This window comes from Aphidius gifuensis, linkage group LG1, assembly GCF_014905175.1.
Source record: "Aphidius gifuensis isolate YNYX2018 linkage group LG1, ASM1490517v1, whole genome shotgun sequence".
Lineage (NCBI taxonomy): Eukaryota > Metazoa > Arthropoda > Insecta > Hymenoptera > Braconidae > Aphidius > Aphidius gifuensis.
The window spans coordinates 23,427,548-23,446,643 of NC_057788.1; the positions used below are offsets into that span (position 1 = coordinate 23,427,548).

General features: G+C 27.5%; 3 protein-coding genes across 5 annotated transcripts; 2 read left to right on the top strand and 1 right to left on the bottom strand.

The window, feature by feature from the left end:
- The first annotated feature begins 1,791 nt into the window (after nt 1-1,791).
- LOC122854250 (putative uncharacterized protein BRD3OS) lies at nt 1,792-16,700 on the top strand. Of its 3 annotated transcripts, XM_044154751.1 has the most exons (4): nt 1,792-2,209; nt 3,922-4,277; nt 15,904-16,077; nt 16,154-16,455. In XM_044154751.1, exons 3-4 carry the CDS (start codon nt 15,982-15,984, stop codon nt 16,355-16,357), a joined length of 300 nt encoding a protein of 99 aa, XP_044010686.1. In that variant the 5' UTR covers nt 1,792-2,209; nt 3,922-4,277; nt 15,904-15,981; the 3' UTR covers nt 16,358-16,455. The 3 variants fall into 3 exon arrangements, with proteins under 3 accessions (XP_044010686.1, XP_044010677.1, XP_044010669.1); XM_044154742.1 differs by lacking the exon at nt 3,922-4,277 and having other exon boundaries at nt 1,793-2,209; XM_044154734.1 differs by lacking the exons at nt 1,792-2,209; nt 3,922-4,277 and adding an exon at nt 15,420-15,620 and having other exon boundaries at nt 16,154-16,700.
- On the top strand, nt 8,196-12,175 carry LOC122853551 (ras guanine nucleotide exchange factor P-like). Its single transcript, XM_044154055.1, has one exon. It carries the CDS (start codon nt 9,271-9,273, stop codon nt 11,848-11,850), a length of 2,580 nt encoding a protein of 859 aa, XP_044009990.1. The 5' UTR covers nt 8,196-9,270; the 3' UTR covers nt 11,851-12,175.
- On the bottom strand, nt 16,388-18,460 carry LOC122854154 (autophagy protein 5). The gene is made up of 3 exons (XM_044154596.1): nt 18,142-18,460; nt 17,858-18,060; nt 16,388-17,771 (listed from the first exon to the last, which is right to left on the bottom strand). The coding sequence occupies exons 1-3, from the start codon at nt 18,295-18,297 to the stop codon at nt 17,333-17,335; spliced, it is 798 nt and encodes a 265-aa protein (XP_044010531.1). The 5' UTR covers nt 18,298-18,460; the 3' UTR covers nt 16,388-17,332.
- Nucleotides 18,461-19,096: the final 636 nt, after the last annotated feature.

The following is a 19,096-nucleotide window of genomic DNA, read 5'->3' on the forward strand; positions in this document are numbered from 1 at the left end:
TATGTACATATATAAATGTGAGAAACGAAAAAACGACGTGTGTTCTCATCATGTAACAGAGAGTAAAAATAATAAATAATATAAAATATTATTTAAAAAAAATTTCAAAGAAAAGTTATAAAAAAAAAATTTTTTTTTTTTTTAAATAAACAGACACACCGACAATATGTATACTCATCAATATCATCATATGCATTTGTACTCTATTTATATTACAAAAATGTTTTAATAATAATTTTTAAAAAAATAAAAAAAAAAACAATCAATTATAAATCAAACTTTAAAATATTTTAATTTCAAAATTATGTTTTATATATTTTTTTCACCTTTACATATACTCTAAAAAATACCTTGAATATATACTGCAATGGCAGATGAATTTAATGCGACAAGTTTCCTTTTTTTATATTTAAATATTTGTAGTGATCATAAAAATGCACGATTTTTCTGTTAAAGTAAATCAACAGTACAGAGCACAGTATGTTTAAAGATTGATAATAATTCATGTGCAGCTTTCAATGATGCTTAATCGAGCGACTAGACCATACAGATTACCCATAATTTTCACGATAGATAAAACATGTTTAGGGAGTTGTACATCATAAAATGCACGATTTTTTCTGTGAAAGTTAAAACATTACAGTGACAAAGCGGCCCTTATTCAATCTTTCTTCTCGAGGAGAAATGATTATATATATATATATACAAATTGGAAAAATAATATTAAATTAAATATACAGATATGATTTAAATTATTGTGGAAATGTATATATCTCTTGACACAAATGGCATCAATGACTTTCAACACATTTTCATATATGTACACATTCAATGATAAACTAAATTCTCTTTATGATGATAAAAAATATATTGTGATAGGGCATGTTCTAAACATCATGACAATATTAAATTGCATAATATATATCAAAGAAAAATAAATGTATTTTTAAATAATTCCATTTGGAAAAAAATAAAATGAAAATTATTCCAAGAAATGTGATTGAGGAAATTTACAATTGATAATTTTATGATAAATCATACTTAACATTTAACAATTATATCAACATATACAATATATTTTCAGAATTTTAGATTATTAAAGAATATTCTGCGTCATATTTTTTTTTTTTTTACTTTATGAAATTATAATAATGTTGGTAATGTTATCGATAACACATGACTCATCATCGATCATGCATAATGTGTACCACATAGTCTGGCATACTGCCACAACTGTGACGTGAAAAATAGACATTAAATATATTTTTTTTTTAATTTATACTGTTCAATAAAAATTTTAGTTGTATGATTTAATTATATTATTAATGAAATCTCGAATTTAGTTTATAGAAGAACGATATAAAAATTTTCTAAATTTCTGCGCATTGACGTAAATGAAAAAAAATATCGAGTTTCTCTTTTTTTTTATTTTCAAAAGAAAAAATAGCTTTAATTCTCTGTTAATTTTAATTTTTTTTTTTCACACTGAAAAGCAACGAGACATTTTAAAGTCGTAAACCAAAAAACGTGTGGTCGTTGGTCTCAAAGAAATGGCAATGGTCTGTAGACCCAAAAAAATAAAGAAAAAAAAAAAATCTTAATTTATGACCTTGACATCGTAGAATGCCTTTACCCCTCAAAATCCCGATGCCAAGGCCAACTTTCAGACGAGAAAATATTCTAAGCTGTTATATGCAAAACTTGATAATTTTATAATATATTATTTAAAAAAAAAAAAAGTGTATAGACTAAATAACAAGTCATTTAACAAATTAAATTTTAAATAACATTTTAATAATAATTATAAACAAAATAAACATCTCAGCCGATAAAATAGACATTAATACGAACAAGGTTACCGTTTGATTGTCTTATCGATTTAATAATTCGATGTAATATATACAACACACACATATTTTTCTGATATCAAACAAAAAAAAAAAAATGATATGAAAGTTTAGTTGGTTAGTAATGAAGCAGCCAAATAGTAGCATCACATGTCACCAAAAAAAAAAATTAATCACAGTGGGGTCAAAAAAATAAGTAACGACCTCGACAAAGAGTATATTGCATAAAAATTTTCCGTCAAATAAATTTATGTACTCACAACTACATGAGGATATATAAAATTACGTTAAATTAAAAATAAAAAAAAAAAAACAAAGTGCAAGACAACATAAACAATTTTACGCAGCATGATAAAAAAAAGGTATGACATATTATATATTTTTATTATTTGTTCATAATAATCAGGTGTAAACTTTATTTATTAATTTTTTTTTCATGATTATTCTGTCAATAAAAAAAAAAAATCAAATATAAAACACACGTATTTATTTTTCGTGAAAAAGGGTAATAGGTAATTTTAAGAATTACATGTATATAAAAAAATATGAATAAATGTTAGTAAAAAAATAAAGTCAAGTTAATAAAGTAAAAAATTATAAATAAATATACGTATAAATATATATTTGTAAATGTGAGTAGGCGCCGTCATGTAAGCACCTACATGCGCAAAGGTATATAATACACCGGTTATTTTAGTTTTGTGTATTCAACATTTACACACATACCTGTGTTAGGTATATATATAAAGGTGTGTGGAGGTTGATTCGAGGTGAGTTATACAACTAACACTTGTATTATATTTCTACAGTATGTGTATATATATTGTATAGAAAAAAATCGTGTAAGACCAGTAGTCGAGCGTAACGAACGGTCAGCCCGAGAAGAGCAGGAACTGGTGGCGCTCTGGTTGCCTTTGCAACGTGGTGATATATATAAATTCAGATTAATATGCAGTCGAGCCAAAAACTCATCATTTAACCACGATATTTAAGAATGTACATAATTAAAAAATTTAAAAAAAAAAAAATCCAAATCGTTTATAACCATATTCTTTGTGATATTTTATATTTTGTGAATCTTTTTCTCTTTTGCTACACTCTTTTGCCACACACAGACACACACAGAAAAATTCATAAATTATCAGATTTTCTAAGAGTCACTGTAATCCTTATATTATATTAAGAGTTTCAACTGTGTAAAAAAATTAAGTATATGTATAGCTTCTCTAATTTTATTTTATATAATATATATATTTTTGTGTCGACCGTTTGAATATATGAGCGATTTTACTTTTTTTCCATACTTATATTAAAATTAAATTTAATAATAGTTTATGCGTTTGGTTGGAGCATAAATTTCCATTAGGATAAGCTACACGTAGTCACAAAAAGTGACAAATTACTCATTCATTTTAGTATATAAGATACGACAAGTTTACATCATCAAACATAAAGCTGTGGAAAATTTTTAATTTTTCAAATCTTTTTGATCCATGCAATTATCAAGTAATTTTGATAAAATTTATTGTCATTATTTTGAGTCTTAATAAAAAATACGGTCTTTGAGTAGTAAGTAGAATGAAAAAAACTATTTAACAAGATAAAAAAAAATTAAATCCTTTTGGCTCAAGTAGAAAACGGGACGCGCTGGCTCATGTCCAGGGTATAGAAATAAAATTTGTTCTCGTTTTTGTTGTTTTAAATATATATAAGTTACCTCAATGTAAATATTCACATAAACTTAGGGCCACCATGTGCAGAGGCAAGTTAGCAAGTATATAACTAAGCGCTCAGTAAGTTGCACTTGTTACACCATAAAACAGCTTTTTAAGAGTCTAAATACTCATGTGTTAGTGTATGCGTACATGCTCACAAGTAACCTGACACACGAACCTTCAAGTGGATTGGCAAGAGCCACCTCAAGTGTGAAAGAACCTCACATTGAGATGAAAAAGAAAAAAAAATATATATAAAAAAAACTATACACATGACAATGAAAGACTAAAGTAAAAAAAAAAAAGTATAGTATAAGCGACCAGTTTTAAAAGTTTAATAAAAAAAAAAACTTTCTTAGGGGGTTATATACAGTGGAATCCCTGACGATGTACATTTGGGCGCCGTAAAGTCTGGTACAACCTGGTCAAATATTCAAAGAGACGCATCTATGGTTACACGACCATTTGGGGCGCCAAGCGCGACTCTGATCGAGGGCCTTTCAAGAACTTCCATAGTAGGAGTGGTTGATGGTATGAGATGGAATATATGAGGGGAAAAAATATAACCGGACGGAGAATTGAACAGGGCAAAACTATGGTTAAAGAAGAGAGAAAACAGAGGAGACGGGTGTCTGTAGGCGGTGGACATCGGGGGCCTCACACGGGCCACATTCCAGTGGAACTGGAGTTTTCAAACATGGCTACCCGCGTGAATGTAGGTTCTCGATTCCTTTTGCTTTATACCACGCATATATATATAGAAACAAAAGCTTTCAAAATATATTCATGTGTGTATGTGTTTATATAGAAAAAAACTGGTCTGAGGGGGCCCCCCCTCTATGAACCTATAAGGCTTAAGTAGATAATGTGATATATACATGTGTATAGGAAGGCACAGGTTTGTTGCTTTATATATATATACACATAAATTTAAAAATGTTTATATATGTGCGTATGGGTTCTTTTTGTCCCTTTTCTCAATCGTATGTTACTATAGTGCTGGTGCCCCTCGGTCTGGCTGCCACAATTGTCTGTTTCGCTCAGTATCATTTTCTCCCAATGGATCTTCATCTTTGTTACACTCTCCAATACTACTATTATTATATATATATATTTATCTATATATATGAGGCGCATATATAAATGTATAAACTGCCTGCACCCCCTCGCAACCCGGACAGCCACGCCGACCAGAGCTGGCGACACCCTGTCTGGCAAAACCGGCCAGCGGACAAAGGAGGGGAACCATCGTTATACTGCCTATACTAGCAACTCATATATATTTTTGCTGTGTTGCCATACCACACGACGACTTATATTTATTAACAAAGTCCCAGTCTTTTCTTGCTATTAATGCTTATAATCTTTTGTCCTTTACTTATTATATGTCAATTGTCTTTTTTTATTTTTTATACATCTCTTATGATAATGATGATTATTCTAGTAAAAGATAAAATTTACAAAAAAAAAAAAAACTACTTTTAAGCATGTTATACTCACATTTATATATATATTTTTTTTATTTTATTATTTATATTTTTTTTTTTACTCATATTAGTCAGACGTGTGCTCAATGTGGTTAAATTATTGTGATGAGGAAATAAAATAAAATAATAAAATATATAATAACATAGATACACATAGTATCAACTATGAAGGAACGAGAGAACGCATTATTTGTGAGCAACACAACGCGCCTACCTTCGGTCCAAGGACAAATCTGAACGTGCCAGCCATCGTGGCGACGGATACATATATATATACTAGCACAATACATATACTAGTACTAAACATATTTTCAATTCACAAAGACTCCATAATACAACCACAAAAAACAACCACGCATTTAAAGCTTTCACGTTTTAGCATTTTCTTCTTATTATTTTTACGTTTTATGTTTATTTTAAAATATGAAATTTGTATGTACCTTGCAAGTTGCACAAATGTACAATTATATTATTTTTTAGGTGCATAGATGCACAAGTATATTTTTGAATAATATTATTGGTATAAATGGATGGTAAATATTGGTTACGATGTTTAAAAATTATTGTGAATAATATATTGTATATAAGAAAGATGAGTGCGTGAGTGAGATTTGTTTGAGGCAAGTTGTTTAATCTGACCAAGACGATGGAATTCCATTCTCTCTCCCTCCTGACCCCTCTGAGTTATTTCTTGGAAAAAGCAAAAGGAGATAGGGTTACATATACATGAGCATTTTCATATATATATATATATATGTAAAGTATAGACAACTTGGTTTCTTAAACATGATCGAAAGCGCCACCCTTTCCAACATCGCTGATATATGACGCAGATAGTAATAACATCGAGATTCTTTAACGATGAGTTGCGATGAGGCACATGTTTATATATACGTGATATAGTGTTGGTCAAGATGAAAAAAATAAGGAAGAACAAGTAGAAGATGAGAAAAAAAAAAATAATAGTATATATAAAATTTTAGTATAGAAAGCAACATTGCAGGTGCTTTGATGAGATTCTCGGTTGGGGAGGAGGTTCACACTATTGTGTTGGTCACAGGTTCATAAAGTGTCCAGCAGACTACTTCGAAGCCCTTATAGACCTAACGTCCTGTGCTGAATAGGATTTTTTCTTTTTTTTTTTCCAATGAAAAATGCTCAAGTTGAAATAAAACTTGTTTCCCCTCAATCCGCTTTTCACAAATATATTATTTTAAATTTAAAAAATAATTTGAAATACCAATACATATATGTTTTTCTTATCCGGCTCGAATCCAATAAATTTTTTCATTGTCGTTGGCAACTTATTGGCGATATGTTGCTTGCGTCATTTACATCAACTTTCGATCTCTCTCTTTCTCTCTCGATCTCTCTCTCTCTCTTGTTTAGAGTTTGCCTGTATGCGTATATATAGACTCGGCAACGTCGCGGGTAGCTAAACATATTAACTGTCGGCTCACGCCACAAAAACAACATGATCTCATTTCGTAGCGCATATGCGAGAAATTCTGACTTGTACTGCTATTATATGAACGACCTTTGAAATCTTATTCGATAACGATTATAACATTCTGAACCATTTTAGATATGCACACATGTGTATATGTATGTTTATAACAGATATGTAATTTTTGTTCAATAAATATCAGCCAACCCTGGTGAAAAAATTTCTCCGCGATTCCTCCTGAATTTCTCCGAGATTACTCCAAATTTCTCCCAAATTGACTCATGCGGAGAAATGAGGGGAGAAAGGTATCAAAATTTTTTTCTGAATTTTCTCCGAATCGACTTGGGTGGAGAAACGTTCGGAAATATTTCTCCGCGATAAAAATACGCGCAGAAACGTGTGAAAAAAAAAATTTTACCGCAGAGAAATTCTTCTAAAATTAACGACGAGGAGAAAATTTTTCCACTCATTTCTCCGCATGGGTCAATTTGGAAGAAATTCGGAGTAACCACGGAGAAATTCGGAAAAATTCGGAGAAATTTTTTCACCAGAGAATTTACATTTTTTTATAAAAAAATTGAAAAAAAAAAAATAGCATGCGTAATAAATATTAACCACAAGGAATTAAATCTTGAATATCAATAAATTTTACAATATATTCTACACAATCAAATCATTTAACTTGTTTTATAGAAAAAAAAAAAAAAAAAGAATTCTTAACCTTTGATACAGTCAAAAGACCCCCGATGTGCTTATGTACATAAGCGCTTGCATTATTTATCATTTTCGCTAAGTACCAACCCTCATAAAATTCGTGGAAATATTCAAGTATGTCAACCTTAATAGTTGGTAATTTTTTTTTTCTTCATAAATATGTATATACTATATAGAGTTTGTATAGACAAAAAGATTTACGTTTAAAGTTTTATTATTGTATTTCTCCACCCTCTTTGGATTTCTAAGAACGATTATTAAATTTTAGAAATACAAGCTTTGCCAGACATACTGGAGCCCATGTCTAAAGAAGAAAAAAAGCATAAAGTATATATATATATGTATGTATGCACGTGTGTGGTAAAAGTCAAAGAGAAGACGAACCAAAAGCATAAGTAGCAAAAATAAGATGAAGAGGAAGCCGCGTAGAAAAAGAGGATAATCAGAGGGTAAAGAAAAGACGTAGAATAAAAAAAATAACCAAGATGGTACACAGTTGAAGGAATGAAAGCGCTTGAGAAAGAAGAAAAATATATATATTTATTTAAAAAAAAAAAAAAAGACAACGAACATTTAAAGATAAAAAAAAAGAGGAGAAACTTTTACGAATGATGAAAGAACGGAGCAAAAATAAGAGAGAAAAATAATGGAGCAAAGTAGTGTATACGGCGCATATACCAACAAGATACAAGTCGTATAAAAATTGTGGCTCCGTGCTGGCTGGCAGCTTCGACTAGCCCCGACAACTGTGTACACCGGCATAAGCAGACAACCAGGGTAGACAATATGGCGCCGAGCGTCGTGACGCTGACATGACGTTTCCCGCGCTCGCGTCATTAACGGAAGTGAGGCCACATGACGAATTAAAAATTGCTAATTTTTTTTTTTTTGCTTTAAAAAATATATGTTATAATACAAAAAAATAAAAACCTCAAATTAGCCATTATAATTAATATAATTATAAAAAAAAATATCTACAACAAATTTTAGTATAATAAATTTAAATGTATTGCCTATTATTGCTAATTAAATATTATACATGTTGCATATGTACGTAAAAATAGTTTTTGCGTATAAAAAAAAAATAAGAAAAAAAATTAAATACTGAATATTGAGCATTATTATATATATCCAAGCAAGCAGTAAGCTTGGTGCCGAGAGACAAAAAGAGCTATATAATATTTTTAAAAGAAAAAGAAAGATAAAAAAGAAAAAAAAAAGGTGAGGACAGAAATAGAGGATAGGTTGGTGGCGAGAAGAAAATGAAAAAAAAAATGGAATGACTGTGGACGGTGTGATGGCCGAGTATAAGCGCCTGCTTGGTAAATGTATTTGGTTTGTGTGTTGCGGACTGTGTATATAAAGAGAGAGAGAGAGAGAGAGAGTAGATCGGTCGTCGTTGTGAGTTTGTGATAGTCGGAAAGAGACGAGTCGGAGCGAAGAGAAACGACTTCCACTGTACATTTAGTTTGACGGGACATAGAGGGGTATACGAGGGGAGTAACGAAGAATCATTGTAAATGGCTCAACAGTGTGTGGGGTGAGAGTATATGTGTGTATATGGAGGGGAAATAAAGTGTCGGGAGACAGAGCGGCGCGGGGCAAAGTGAATAGAATAGTGGCGAGGCAACAGAGCATACCACAGCAAGCCAAGAAGCGGAGTTTCAGTGGGTAGCAGTCGTAGCATACAGGCAACACGTAGTGGGGATAAAAATTAGTTACGGCATCCACCAAGACCTAAAAGGAACTCGGTTCGTACTCCGACTTGGCCACACTGTGCAATGTTATGCGTTAAGATACCTTCGTGCGTGATCGTGCTCCTCATTGCAATCGTCATTGGCAATATTTAGTTGAGATAGTGTTTGTGCATCGCGTGATCAAAATAATATTAATAATAAACTTAAAAAAAAAAAAAAAACAATATACAAAAAAATACAATATATATTTTAGTGTTTAAAATTTTTTGTATTATTATTATTGAGTGTTTTGGAGTGATTTTGAAGAAAAAAAAAACAGTTTTTATTATTTTAATTATTACTTTGTGTTGGATATTATTAAAAATGGCACAAACTGCTGGTAAAGTTTTAGTTAATAATAGTAGTGATGCTAATTTAGTGAATAGTAATAATCAGCAAATACTTTCGCCTGTTAGCCAGGCAAAAAAAAGAGTTGCCACGGTTGGTAGCCGACGGATTTTTCCTGCATCATTTAAACTATTAGTACTTGATTCATATCGTAATGATGGAGATTGTCGTTTAAATCAAAGAGCAACAGCACGTAAATGGAATGTACATAGACGACAAATTCAAAAATGGCTCCAAGGTGAAGAAAATTTAAGAAAATGTGCTAAAAATTCAAAAAATAATTGTATTGTATTAACAAATAATGGACCAACATTAAGTGTACCCATTAAAAATAGTATTAAAAATAGAAAACAATTAATATTAAATAAATCATCAATTGAAAATTCAATTGTACCATCACAACCAGTGCCGGCCTTGAACCTCAACCACGCCAGACTGCACGGCGACGAGCTGACGTCCCGACAAGGGCCCCCACCTAATCATGTTACTTCACATCTACAATGTGGGATTTCGCCCACCTCAACCCAGTGCATACAGCATCCATCTTCACCAATAACAAATGATATTCGATTAAATGGACTTATAGATGCTTATTGTGAGTATCCAAATCATCCACCATCTCTTGCTTATCAACAACAACAACAACCAATGATTGAGATAAATAATAATAATAATTTTACTCATAGCATAAGAAAATTATGTATTCTCAGTGAAATATATGATCGTCAGGCATACAATGATTATCACAATATTGATAGTAGCAGTAGTAGCAGTATTAGTAGTGCTAGTAGTATTAGTGGTACTACTAATACATTGTATCAACAACAACCACAACAACAAACACCAGTAACAGCTTCTTCCTATCTAACCAATACAAGATACAACAATCAAGAAGATCTGGAGAATGCTTATCTTGGTGTGCTTACACCCAAGTCGTCATTGTCTAGTCATGTGTCATTTTGTCATCAACAAGACAAAGCCTCATCTGGAAATGATTTGCTCATACCAGCAATTAAAACAGAACGTGCTAGTCCAGATTCACAAATGATACCAGTATTGTGCAATAGTAATACTTCAGTATCACACACACATAATACAACAACAGCTACAAAAAATACTGGTGATGATGATATTTATATTCCAAAGATACGTAAAGCAATGAATAAATCATTTGAAAATAATAATAAAAATAATCATCAAGTTTTTATTAAAAATGAATTGCCAGAAATGCTTATGCCAAATAATCAATTGAAAATTATGCAAAATAATAATAGCAATATTGAGAATGAACAATTGATTGATGAAAGAATAAAAATTGATGTTAATTATCAGCATGATAATAATAATAATGATACAAGTGATGTACAGACACATGGTACTTCAAGTCCATTAAAAGAATATAATTATTCTGCTTCACAAAGTCCAAGAGAAACAGCAAGTATATCAAGCATATCATCTCAAAATTGTTATTGTGACAGTGATCCACTTGATTATTCATCAACTAATGATAGCCATGGTATGAAAAAAAAACCTCGTAGACGTTCATATTCATTGAGATTTAAAAATGATGTTCTTGATGCATTTTATAATGATATGGAAATAGTTAATAATCAACGTGCAACTGCTAAAAAATATGGTATTGATAGACGTCAAGTACAAAAATGGCTATCTCAAGAATTAAAATTAAGAGGTGGAGTTTTAATACGTGGTGGTGATATGAGACAAAGATTAAGTACATGTCAAGAAATAACTGTACCATTTGAATCACCAGTTGATTTACGTACACCATCTGACAGTCAAAGTGAAAATGAACATGACAATAAAACATCATCATCAATAAATTATTGTTATGATTCATCAAGTGAAAATATTTCTTGTTATCAACATAATAATAATATTGATAATGAAATACCATCAAGAATTTGTAATTTTTCTTGTTGTTCTGGTAGAGATACATTTCCAACAATATCATATTATCCAGAATCACAAAAAAGTTATTATATTGATTCACAATCAGGTTATTATTATTATCCACAAAAAAAACAACAAGATAATTTATCATCAACATGTAAATCAAGCTACTGTTGTGATGAAATTCCATCAAGAAAACGTCAATGTACTGAATGGCCAGATGAGGCAGCTCAAGAAACACCACTCTGTCTAGTCAAACCAAAACGTATATATTCACCAGCATCATCATCACCATCATCACCAGATGAACCAGTTAGTAGTACTGTTCCAACACCACCAGTTTCAACAATTATTCCAGAATCAACAAAAAAAGATGCTATTCTTTTTAGACCTTATTTGGATGAACCAATCAGTAAGCCAACTAATAATTCTTCACGTCAAGGTGTTATTGTTAATGGTCATAATATTAATAATAATAAAAACAATAATGACAATAACAATAATAATAATTATCATGTAAATGATAAACGTAATTATGATGATACTAATGAAGTCAACTACAGGCTACCTGTCTCATGGAGAACATCTTATATACCTGATGGACTATGTAGTGCTTTTACAAGATACCCCGTCAATCCACAATAACAAGTAAATATATTTTTATTAATCAAGTTTCAGTTACTTGCCTTTAATGGATATTTATAATGTTCTTAGAAAAGACCATCATCTATGGCAACATTTAATACATCGTTTAATAGAGTTCAATGACAATCAATTAAAGATATAAATTTATTTTTCTTTTTTATTTCTAAACATCACGTTAATCGGACTTGTATTAAATTTTATCACTGAAATTTATTTTGCTAGATAATTGATAACCAGTGCCGAAAGTATTTATCTAAAGATTATAGAAAAAAAAATAAATAACAAGAATGATTTTAATTATTATTATCGACATTTATTTTTCAATTTTAAAATTAATTTGTTTCTTTTTTTTTTTTTACCAACATATATGTATAGCTATCTACAAATATTACAAAAGCGTAATAACTTTAATGATTTATTTTTAATTTAAAATAAAAAAATAAATGTCGATTAATAATAACAAAGCTTTTTGCAATAAATATTTGTTTATATCATGTATATATTTTTTAAAAAGTAGTCAATAAATGGAGTAAATAAATTACCATCAAAATTTGTAATATCATGATTTAATTGCTCAAAATAAATAATGCTTCCAATTTAAATAAAAGCTAATAATGAATTATTAAAAATATATATATATAAGAAGTATTATTTTTATAAATGAAATAACATATTTGTCTTTTTCATATATGTGAATTATGAAATGTTTGTTATATTTTTTGTAAATATATTATTAAAAAAATGTTAAATATATATTTACTTCTATAAATCACAAGCAAAGAAATAATAATCCAAACAATCAATTGGATTTATAATTTTAAAAATTAATAATAATATTAATATTAAAAAAAACTTACCATATCATCATTGTGCCTTTGAAACTTTGAATGACTTCTGCAACATAAAATAATTTTTTTCTAATTAATAAACGTTATAAATCAGATTTTAAAAATAATATTTTCATAACAAAAATTGTATACACTTTTTTAGTGTTTATATACATTTTTAAATAAACAAATAATCATATTTGTGCCTTTTATCAATTTTTTGTTTTTAAATATAAATAATTTGCCTTTGATAAAAAAATTTAATCAAAGTTTCGTCGAATATCATTTAATATTTATTAAACAATCTTGACAATAAAAAATAAAAAAAATATTTATCTCACGAAATAAAGACATTATATTTAAGAATATAAATGAAAAAATAATTTTTTTTTAAATGATTTTTATAGCTAAATTTACTGTGTATATTATCGGCATTAAAAAAAAAAAAAAAAACACGTGATAAATAAAAAAATAAACAAAATATTATTTAAAAATTATAAGAATGAGATATGGCAGTGATTCATAATTATACCAGGTGTCTCTCTATATTTTTTTTTTCTTTTTTTTTTCTTGCAAAGATGGCAATGTACAATAACAATTATTAAGAATAATAATTATTTAAGCCATAATAAATATTGCCATAAAAAAAAAAAGAAAATAAAATTATGTTTACATAATATATTGTTAATTTGACGTGTACAACAGACAGAATTATGAATGAACCATTGACAATAATAAGTAATGAATGTTCAAGTCACTGGTGTATTTAATTTCATATTAAATATATCAGTCTACTTTTTATATCAACCATCGCATTGTATAAATAATAATTATATTAGCAATATTCTTATTAAAAAAAATTATGTCGACAAATTGTCAATTATTTGCACTCAAGTACATTGCAAAGAAAGTTAAATATATTTATACTAGATACGCTAAAATTGAAGCTGATTTATGTACAATGTTAATATATATTATTGAAAAAAAAAAAAAAAAAAAGTATTTATTAAAAATACCATTGTATAATAGTAAATAATTACATTTTTTTATTTTTTTTTTCTATTAAAAATATATTGCTGGTGCCTTAAGATAAAAAAAAAAATCAATAATCAATTGATAAATAATTATGAAATATTCGACTTTATGTATTGCAATTTTTATCATTAAGTAATCAAATTGTGATAATTAAAAATTGTAAAAATATAAATAGAAAATATATCTATATTTTTCAATGAAAATAATATTAATATTATTTGAAAAAATATAAATAAATTAAACAAGGATACAAAAAATAAATAAAAAAAATTATTTTAAAAAATATCAAGACTTTGCTTTTTTATTATTATGTTTTTTTAAATTTTCCTCAAGTTTTATTTAGCATAAGGAATCAAATCAGCCAAATTATCATACAGCAGATTCAGTATGTGTACACATGGAAAACACTATCTGACCTAGTTTTTATATATTTTTATTTTTTAATGGTGTAAATATAAAAATGCCATAATTGATTTTCTAATTTTGCAAAAAATCAACATTGATGTTATCAAAAATAAAAATGAAATTTTCATAATAAAAATAATATTAATCTATTTAAAAAAATAAAAATTATTCTAGATTATATTTTTTTGTATGAAAATTTCATAATCATCAGCTGCTGCTATTGTTTTTTTCGAAAAAAAACAAAATTTATTATTGCAAGTAATATGTGGCTTTGTGGTATTTTTTAAAAACTTTCTCAGATAGACGCTGATATATTTATTGCTCGCATGGAAAGTCATATATATATATGTATAATATTATTATATAGAATACCCACATGTGTGCATGCCATTCTTGGATTTAGTTTGAAGAATTTATATTTATGCTACTGGCATGGGGAATGAGAAGCAGAATTTCTTGCAGCAACAGTTGGCCATTTGCTACTGTTGTTGCCTGTGAAATTTTTTTTATTTTTTTTATATTTTTTTATCTACTTTACCTAGGTGATTAAATGTTTGTGATATGGAATTTAATTTTGTTATTCACAGCTATTGAAAATATATATGTACTATCGAATCGGCCTCGGTAAGGACGTCATGAGTCATACATAAGATTAAATTTTATTTATTTTTCACACATTATAAATATATTTATATATCGTTGCAAACACACATACCTACATTTGCTTAATATATATTTTTAAATTGAGTATTATCGAAAAAAAAAAAACTTTGAAAAATTACCACTATTGTATTAAAAGCGCTCGTGATCAGTGAAAGTTTTGATATTTACCGATTGAGTCATTGATGTTTAAAAGTAACAGTAATAGTTGAACAAATAAATATATAAATAATTTTATTTTTATTTAAATAATAAACTCTTATTTTTTATTATAATATTATAAAATAAATATGAGACTTATTTTCGTGATCAAGTGTTAGATTATTTAATATATTAAATTAAAAAAATGGCAGAGGGTATCACTTAAAGACCTTGAGGCAAAATGAGGTAATGCAACTGCCAATCGGTTTAGAGCCAATAAATACCGCCTTATTGTCTGATGCAATGTAATTAAAATATATATTTGTTAATGACAAATAATCAATGACTCGCTATTAATTAGTAAAATTTTAATTAAACTAAAATACCTAATTTTAATTCAAAATTACTTTTTAATTAGTTAATTTAATTAGTTTTTTAATAGATATTTTTATTTAGATCGTGAAAAAATACTTTTTGTTAAGCTAAAAAAAAAAAGGAAAAGGTATTTATCTTGTCATATATATATTGTCCACCGGAAATTGTAAAATTCTGGAAGTTTGCCAGCAATTTCGTCAACGTGACTTGTTCGTTTAATCATTGTTGTTGTTGAAGATCAGTGATCGTATAAGAGTCATTGAAGCTTACGTGATTTTAAAGATTTTTTTTTGTTTTTTTTTTCAATCTACATGAATAAGTAGTTGGGTAAGACAGTTTGTAATTTAAATTTCAATAAAATATAAATAATTTTAGTATATAATTCTTAACGTCGTCATCTTGTCTGCAAAGTTTTTGAAAAAAAAAAAAATAATAATCTACTGGATTCATCTTAAAAACACATTCAGCATCAACGGAGATGCGCAACGTTAATATTTATGACTTATAATTATACCACCCTACAAATTTCCAACAACACACAAACACATACACACACTTGCAATATGACAAGAAAAACCTAAAAATAATTTATGAAATTTTAAATTTTAAGGTTCCAACAAGAGAGGTGGATAAAAAATATAGTAGAAAAAAAAAATTAAAGCATTTATTCTATGAAGAGAGATTATAAATGACTGAAAAATATGAGACACCCGAGGATATTGTGGAGTGGACTCAAGATGGTATACATAAACGTTATCAAGATACTGCTATGATTATATTTAAGGTAGTTTGATTATCTTTATCACAAGTTAGATAAACTAATTGATATTTAATTTCATTTTTATTTTGTCTTTGTATAGGAACAACAAATGAAAAATGATACTATGAATTACGTGACAATTGGAAGTAGCCGTAGGACAATTGAATATAGCAATTATGGAAATCAACCTGTAATTGTACGAAGACCTACGGCATTAGTTACACAACAAGATAGTGAAGATATAATAACTAAAAATCTGCTCAAATTGTACAAAAAACCGCGAGATAATTGCACAATAAGTTAACATATGTTTTGAAGAAAAAACAAAGTACTCTTTTTTGATTTTTTTTCTTTTTATATATTCATTTTTTTTATAAAAATCTTAATGATTATTTTACGTATACTGATAGATAATTATTATTTATAAGATGCAACAACAAATAAAGAAAAATATAATGGAAAAAAATATATATTTATATGTAACAAATCAAAAAAAAATTATATGTAAAAGTTAACATTTCATTTATACAATGTTTAAGATGGTAAATAATTAATGTTTTTTTTTTCTTTGATTATCGTAACACTGTATGAATTGAGTGCCTTTGAATGTTTATATTTTTTTTTAAATATACATTTATTATTATGACTAATGCACAAGATCTTAATTCAACAAGTAAACTGTTTTTCTTTTAATTTTTAAATTGACTTGATGTCGATAAAATTGAATAATGCTACTAATATTTTATAAATATATTACGAGTTATGAATTTAAAAAAAATATATAATATTTATAATCTCGTAAATTAAAGAAAAAAAAAAAAAAAGAAATAAAGATTAATAAAAATTTTTAAAGCTAAAAAAGAATCTGGCTGAAGGGAGAAACGAAAAGTGCAAGTCCAGTATTTAATATGAGCGTTTAAAAATGAATATTATTAATTAATAATAATTTTTAAAAAAAAAAAAACAAGACTGGATCAACAACCTTTATGTGCCATATAAAATGATTCACTTGAATTTACGTTAAATACAATTTTCTAAAAAGTAAAACTTGTTTTTTTTATAGATCAAATATGTTTCTTTTAATTTTAATTTTTCATGAGGATATTTAAAAATATTATCTAGCCAGAATCTCAAAATATATTGATTCTAAAGTATGATATAAATTGAGAGGAAGAAATTTACATGTTTATAATCTTTTTCTTTTTTTTTTTTTTGTATTTAATTGTACTGTAATGACTTTTGCATTGATATTATGCAACTTAATCAAATATTATCTACGTTATGATGTTGTCAAACAAAAATGAAGAAAATTATCTGGATAGCTCATGTGTTCAGAAAGCCATTGTAATGGTGTATCCATTGGTGGAATAATACCTTGTGTTTTAACAGTGACTTCTTCACCATCTGTAAATACTTCATTTAACAAATGTTTTAATGTTTTTCTTTGGCCTTCTTCATCAACTGGTTTAACAAGTTTTTGTACATATTTTTCATCACTTGAATAACATCTAAATGGTATATATTTAAAGCCTTCTTCAGGATTACTTGCTTCCATTAATCTTCGATTAACCATCCAAAATTGATCAAATTTATCATTCAATAAACCCAACCATAGTTGATTGTGATCTTTTTTTTGCATGCTTGATACAACTGTACCTCTGTGTTTTAAAACATCTGCTTCTTTAATGCAAGACATGAAAAATGCTTCTACTACTTCTCTGTAATTAATAATAAAATATAAAAACATGAAAATAACATTAAATTAATCTTTTTAGTTTTAAATTTAAACAATAATTATATTTACTTATTTGTGCAGTGCATTATTTCATTTTCAGGAAATTTATCAAAATGCACAACAATATTCCAAGGTAATTGTACATCTTCACCATAAATATCAAGTAATACACCAATTGGAAAATGCCATTTCAAGGGAATACCATTGTACTCTAGCCACATTTCATTATCATGATTATCTTGTTGTATGTGTTTTAAAAAATGTTTTTTAACCTACATATAATAATATAAAAAAATTATAAAATTATTATAATAATAAATATATTTTTATATAATAAAATGTAATGTACTTACCTTGTCAGTACATAGTGGAAAATAACTCAATCTAGGTACCATTAAATAAAATGGATCTGGTGCTTGTAAATCACTAACTTCTTCTGAATTAAGTTGAAAACAAACTGGTATTTTACCTTCCCATATTTCACGTAATACTTCACGATCATTTGCCATATTATCAAACAAATATACAAAAACCTTTTCTTATCTTAAATATAATGAGTCACAACAATCAATACATGAAACTCAGTGTATATTGTTTAACTTCAAAACCCTATAAGTAGCAAATCGATGAGGTTATGTAGAATAACACTTTATGTAGAATACATAAACACTTGCATAAACAAAAGCCTCTCATTGGTCAAAAATTTAGTGGAAAAGTTATAACGAATATGATATAGCTAGTAACATTAAGTGTCTTTACAACGTCAACTTTTTTTTTTCACAATGCTCTTGCAAATTGCAATCAACTTAATTAATATCAATTAAGGACAATTTTTTTTTATGACATTAATTAACTTCTTAGATAATATATAAATAGCCTCATTTTCTGAGCATGACATGATGAAAAAAAACAAAAGTTCCTAATGACTTAATAACATCAGTCGGTAAAAATGAACTGAATGATTTTTATATCAACAGTAAATTACTGTTCGACTGTTGAAAATATTCGTCAATTTCATCGATCATGATTTATCAATAAAGATCAATGGATGGCCACACTATTTTTTTTAATGAAAATACAAAAATTTTAAAATAAATTTTTCATTTATTATCATGAGTCATAATGAACTATAATGACTCATGATTTATGAGAAATAATAATTTCTTTTTTTGTTTTTAATCCAGTATTAAATATACGTAATTCATTTTTTTTTTTATAAATATAAAAAAAAATTATATATATAATATTATAATTCCATCTTATCCAAATTTAATGAGGGTCCATTGTTTTTATACAATATATCCATGT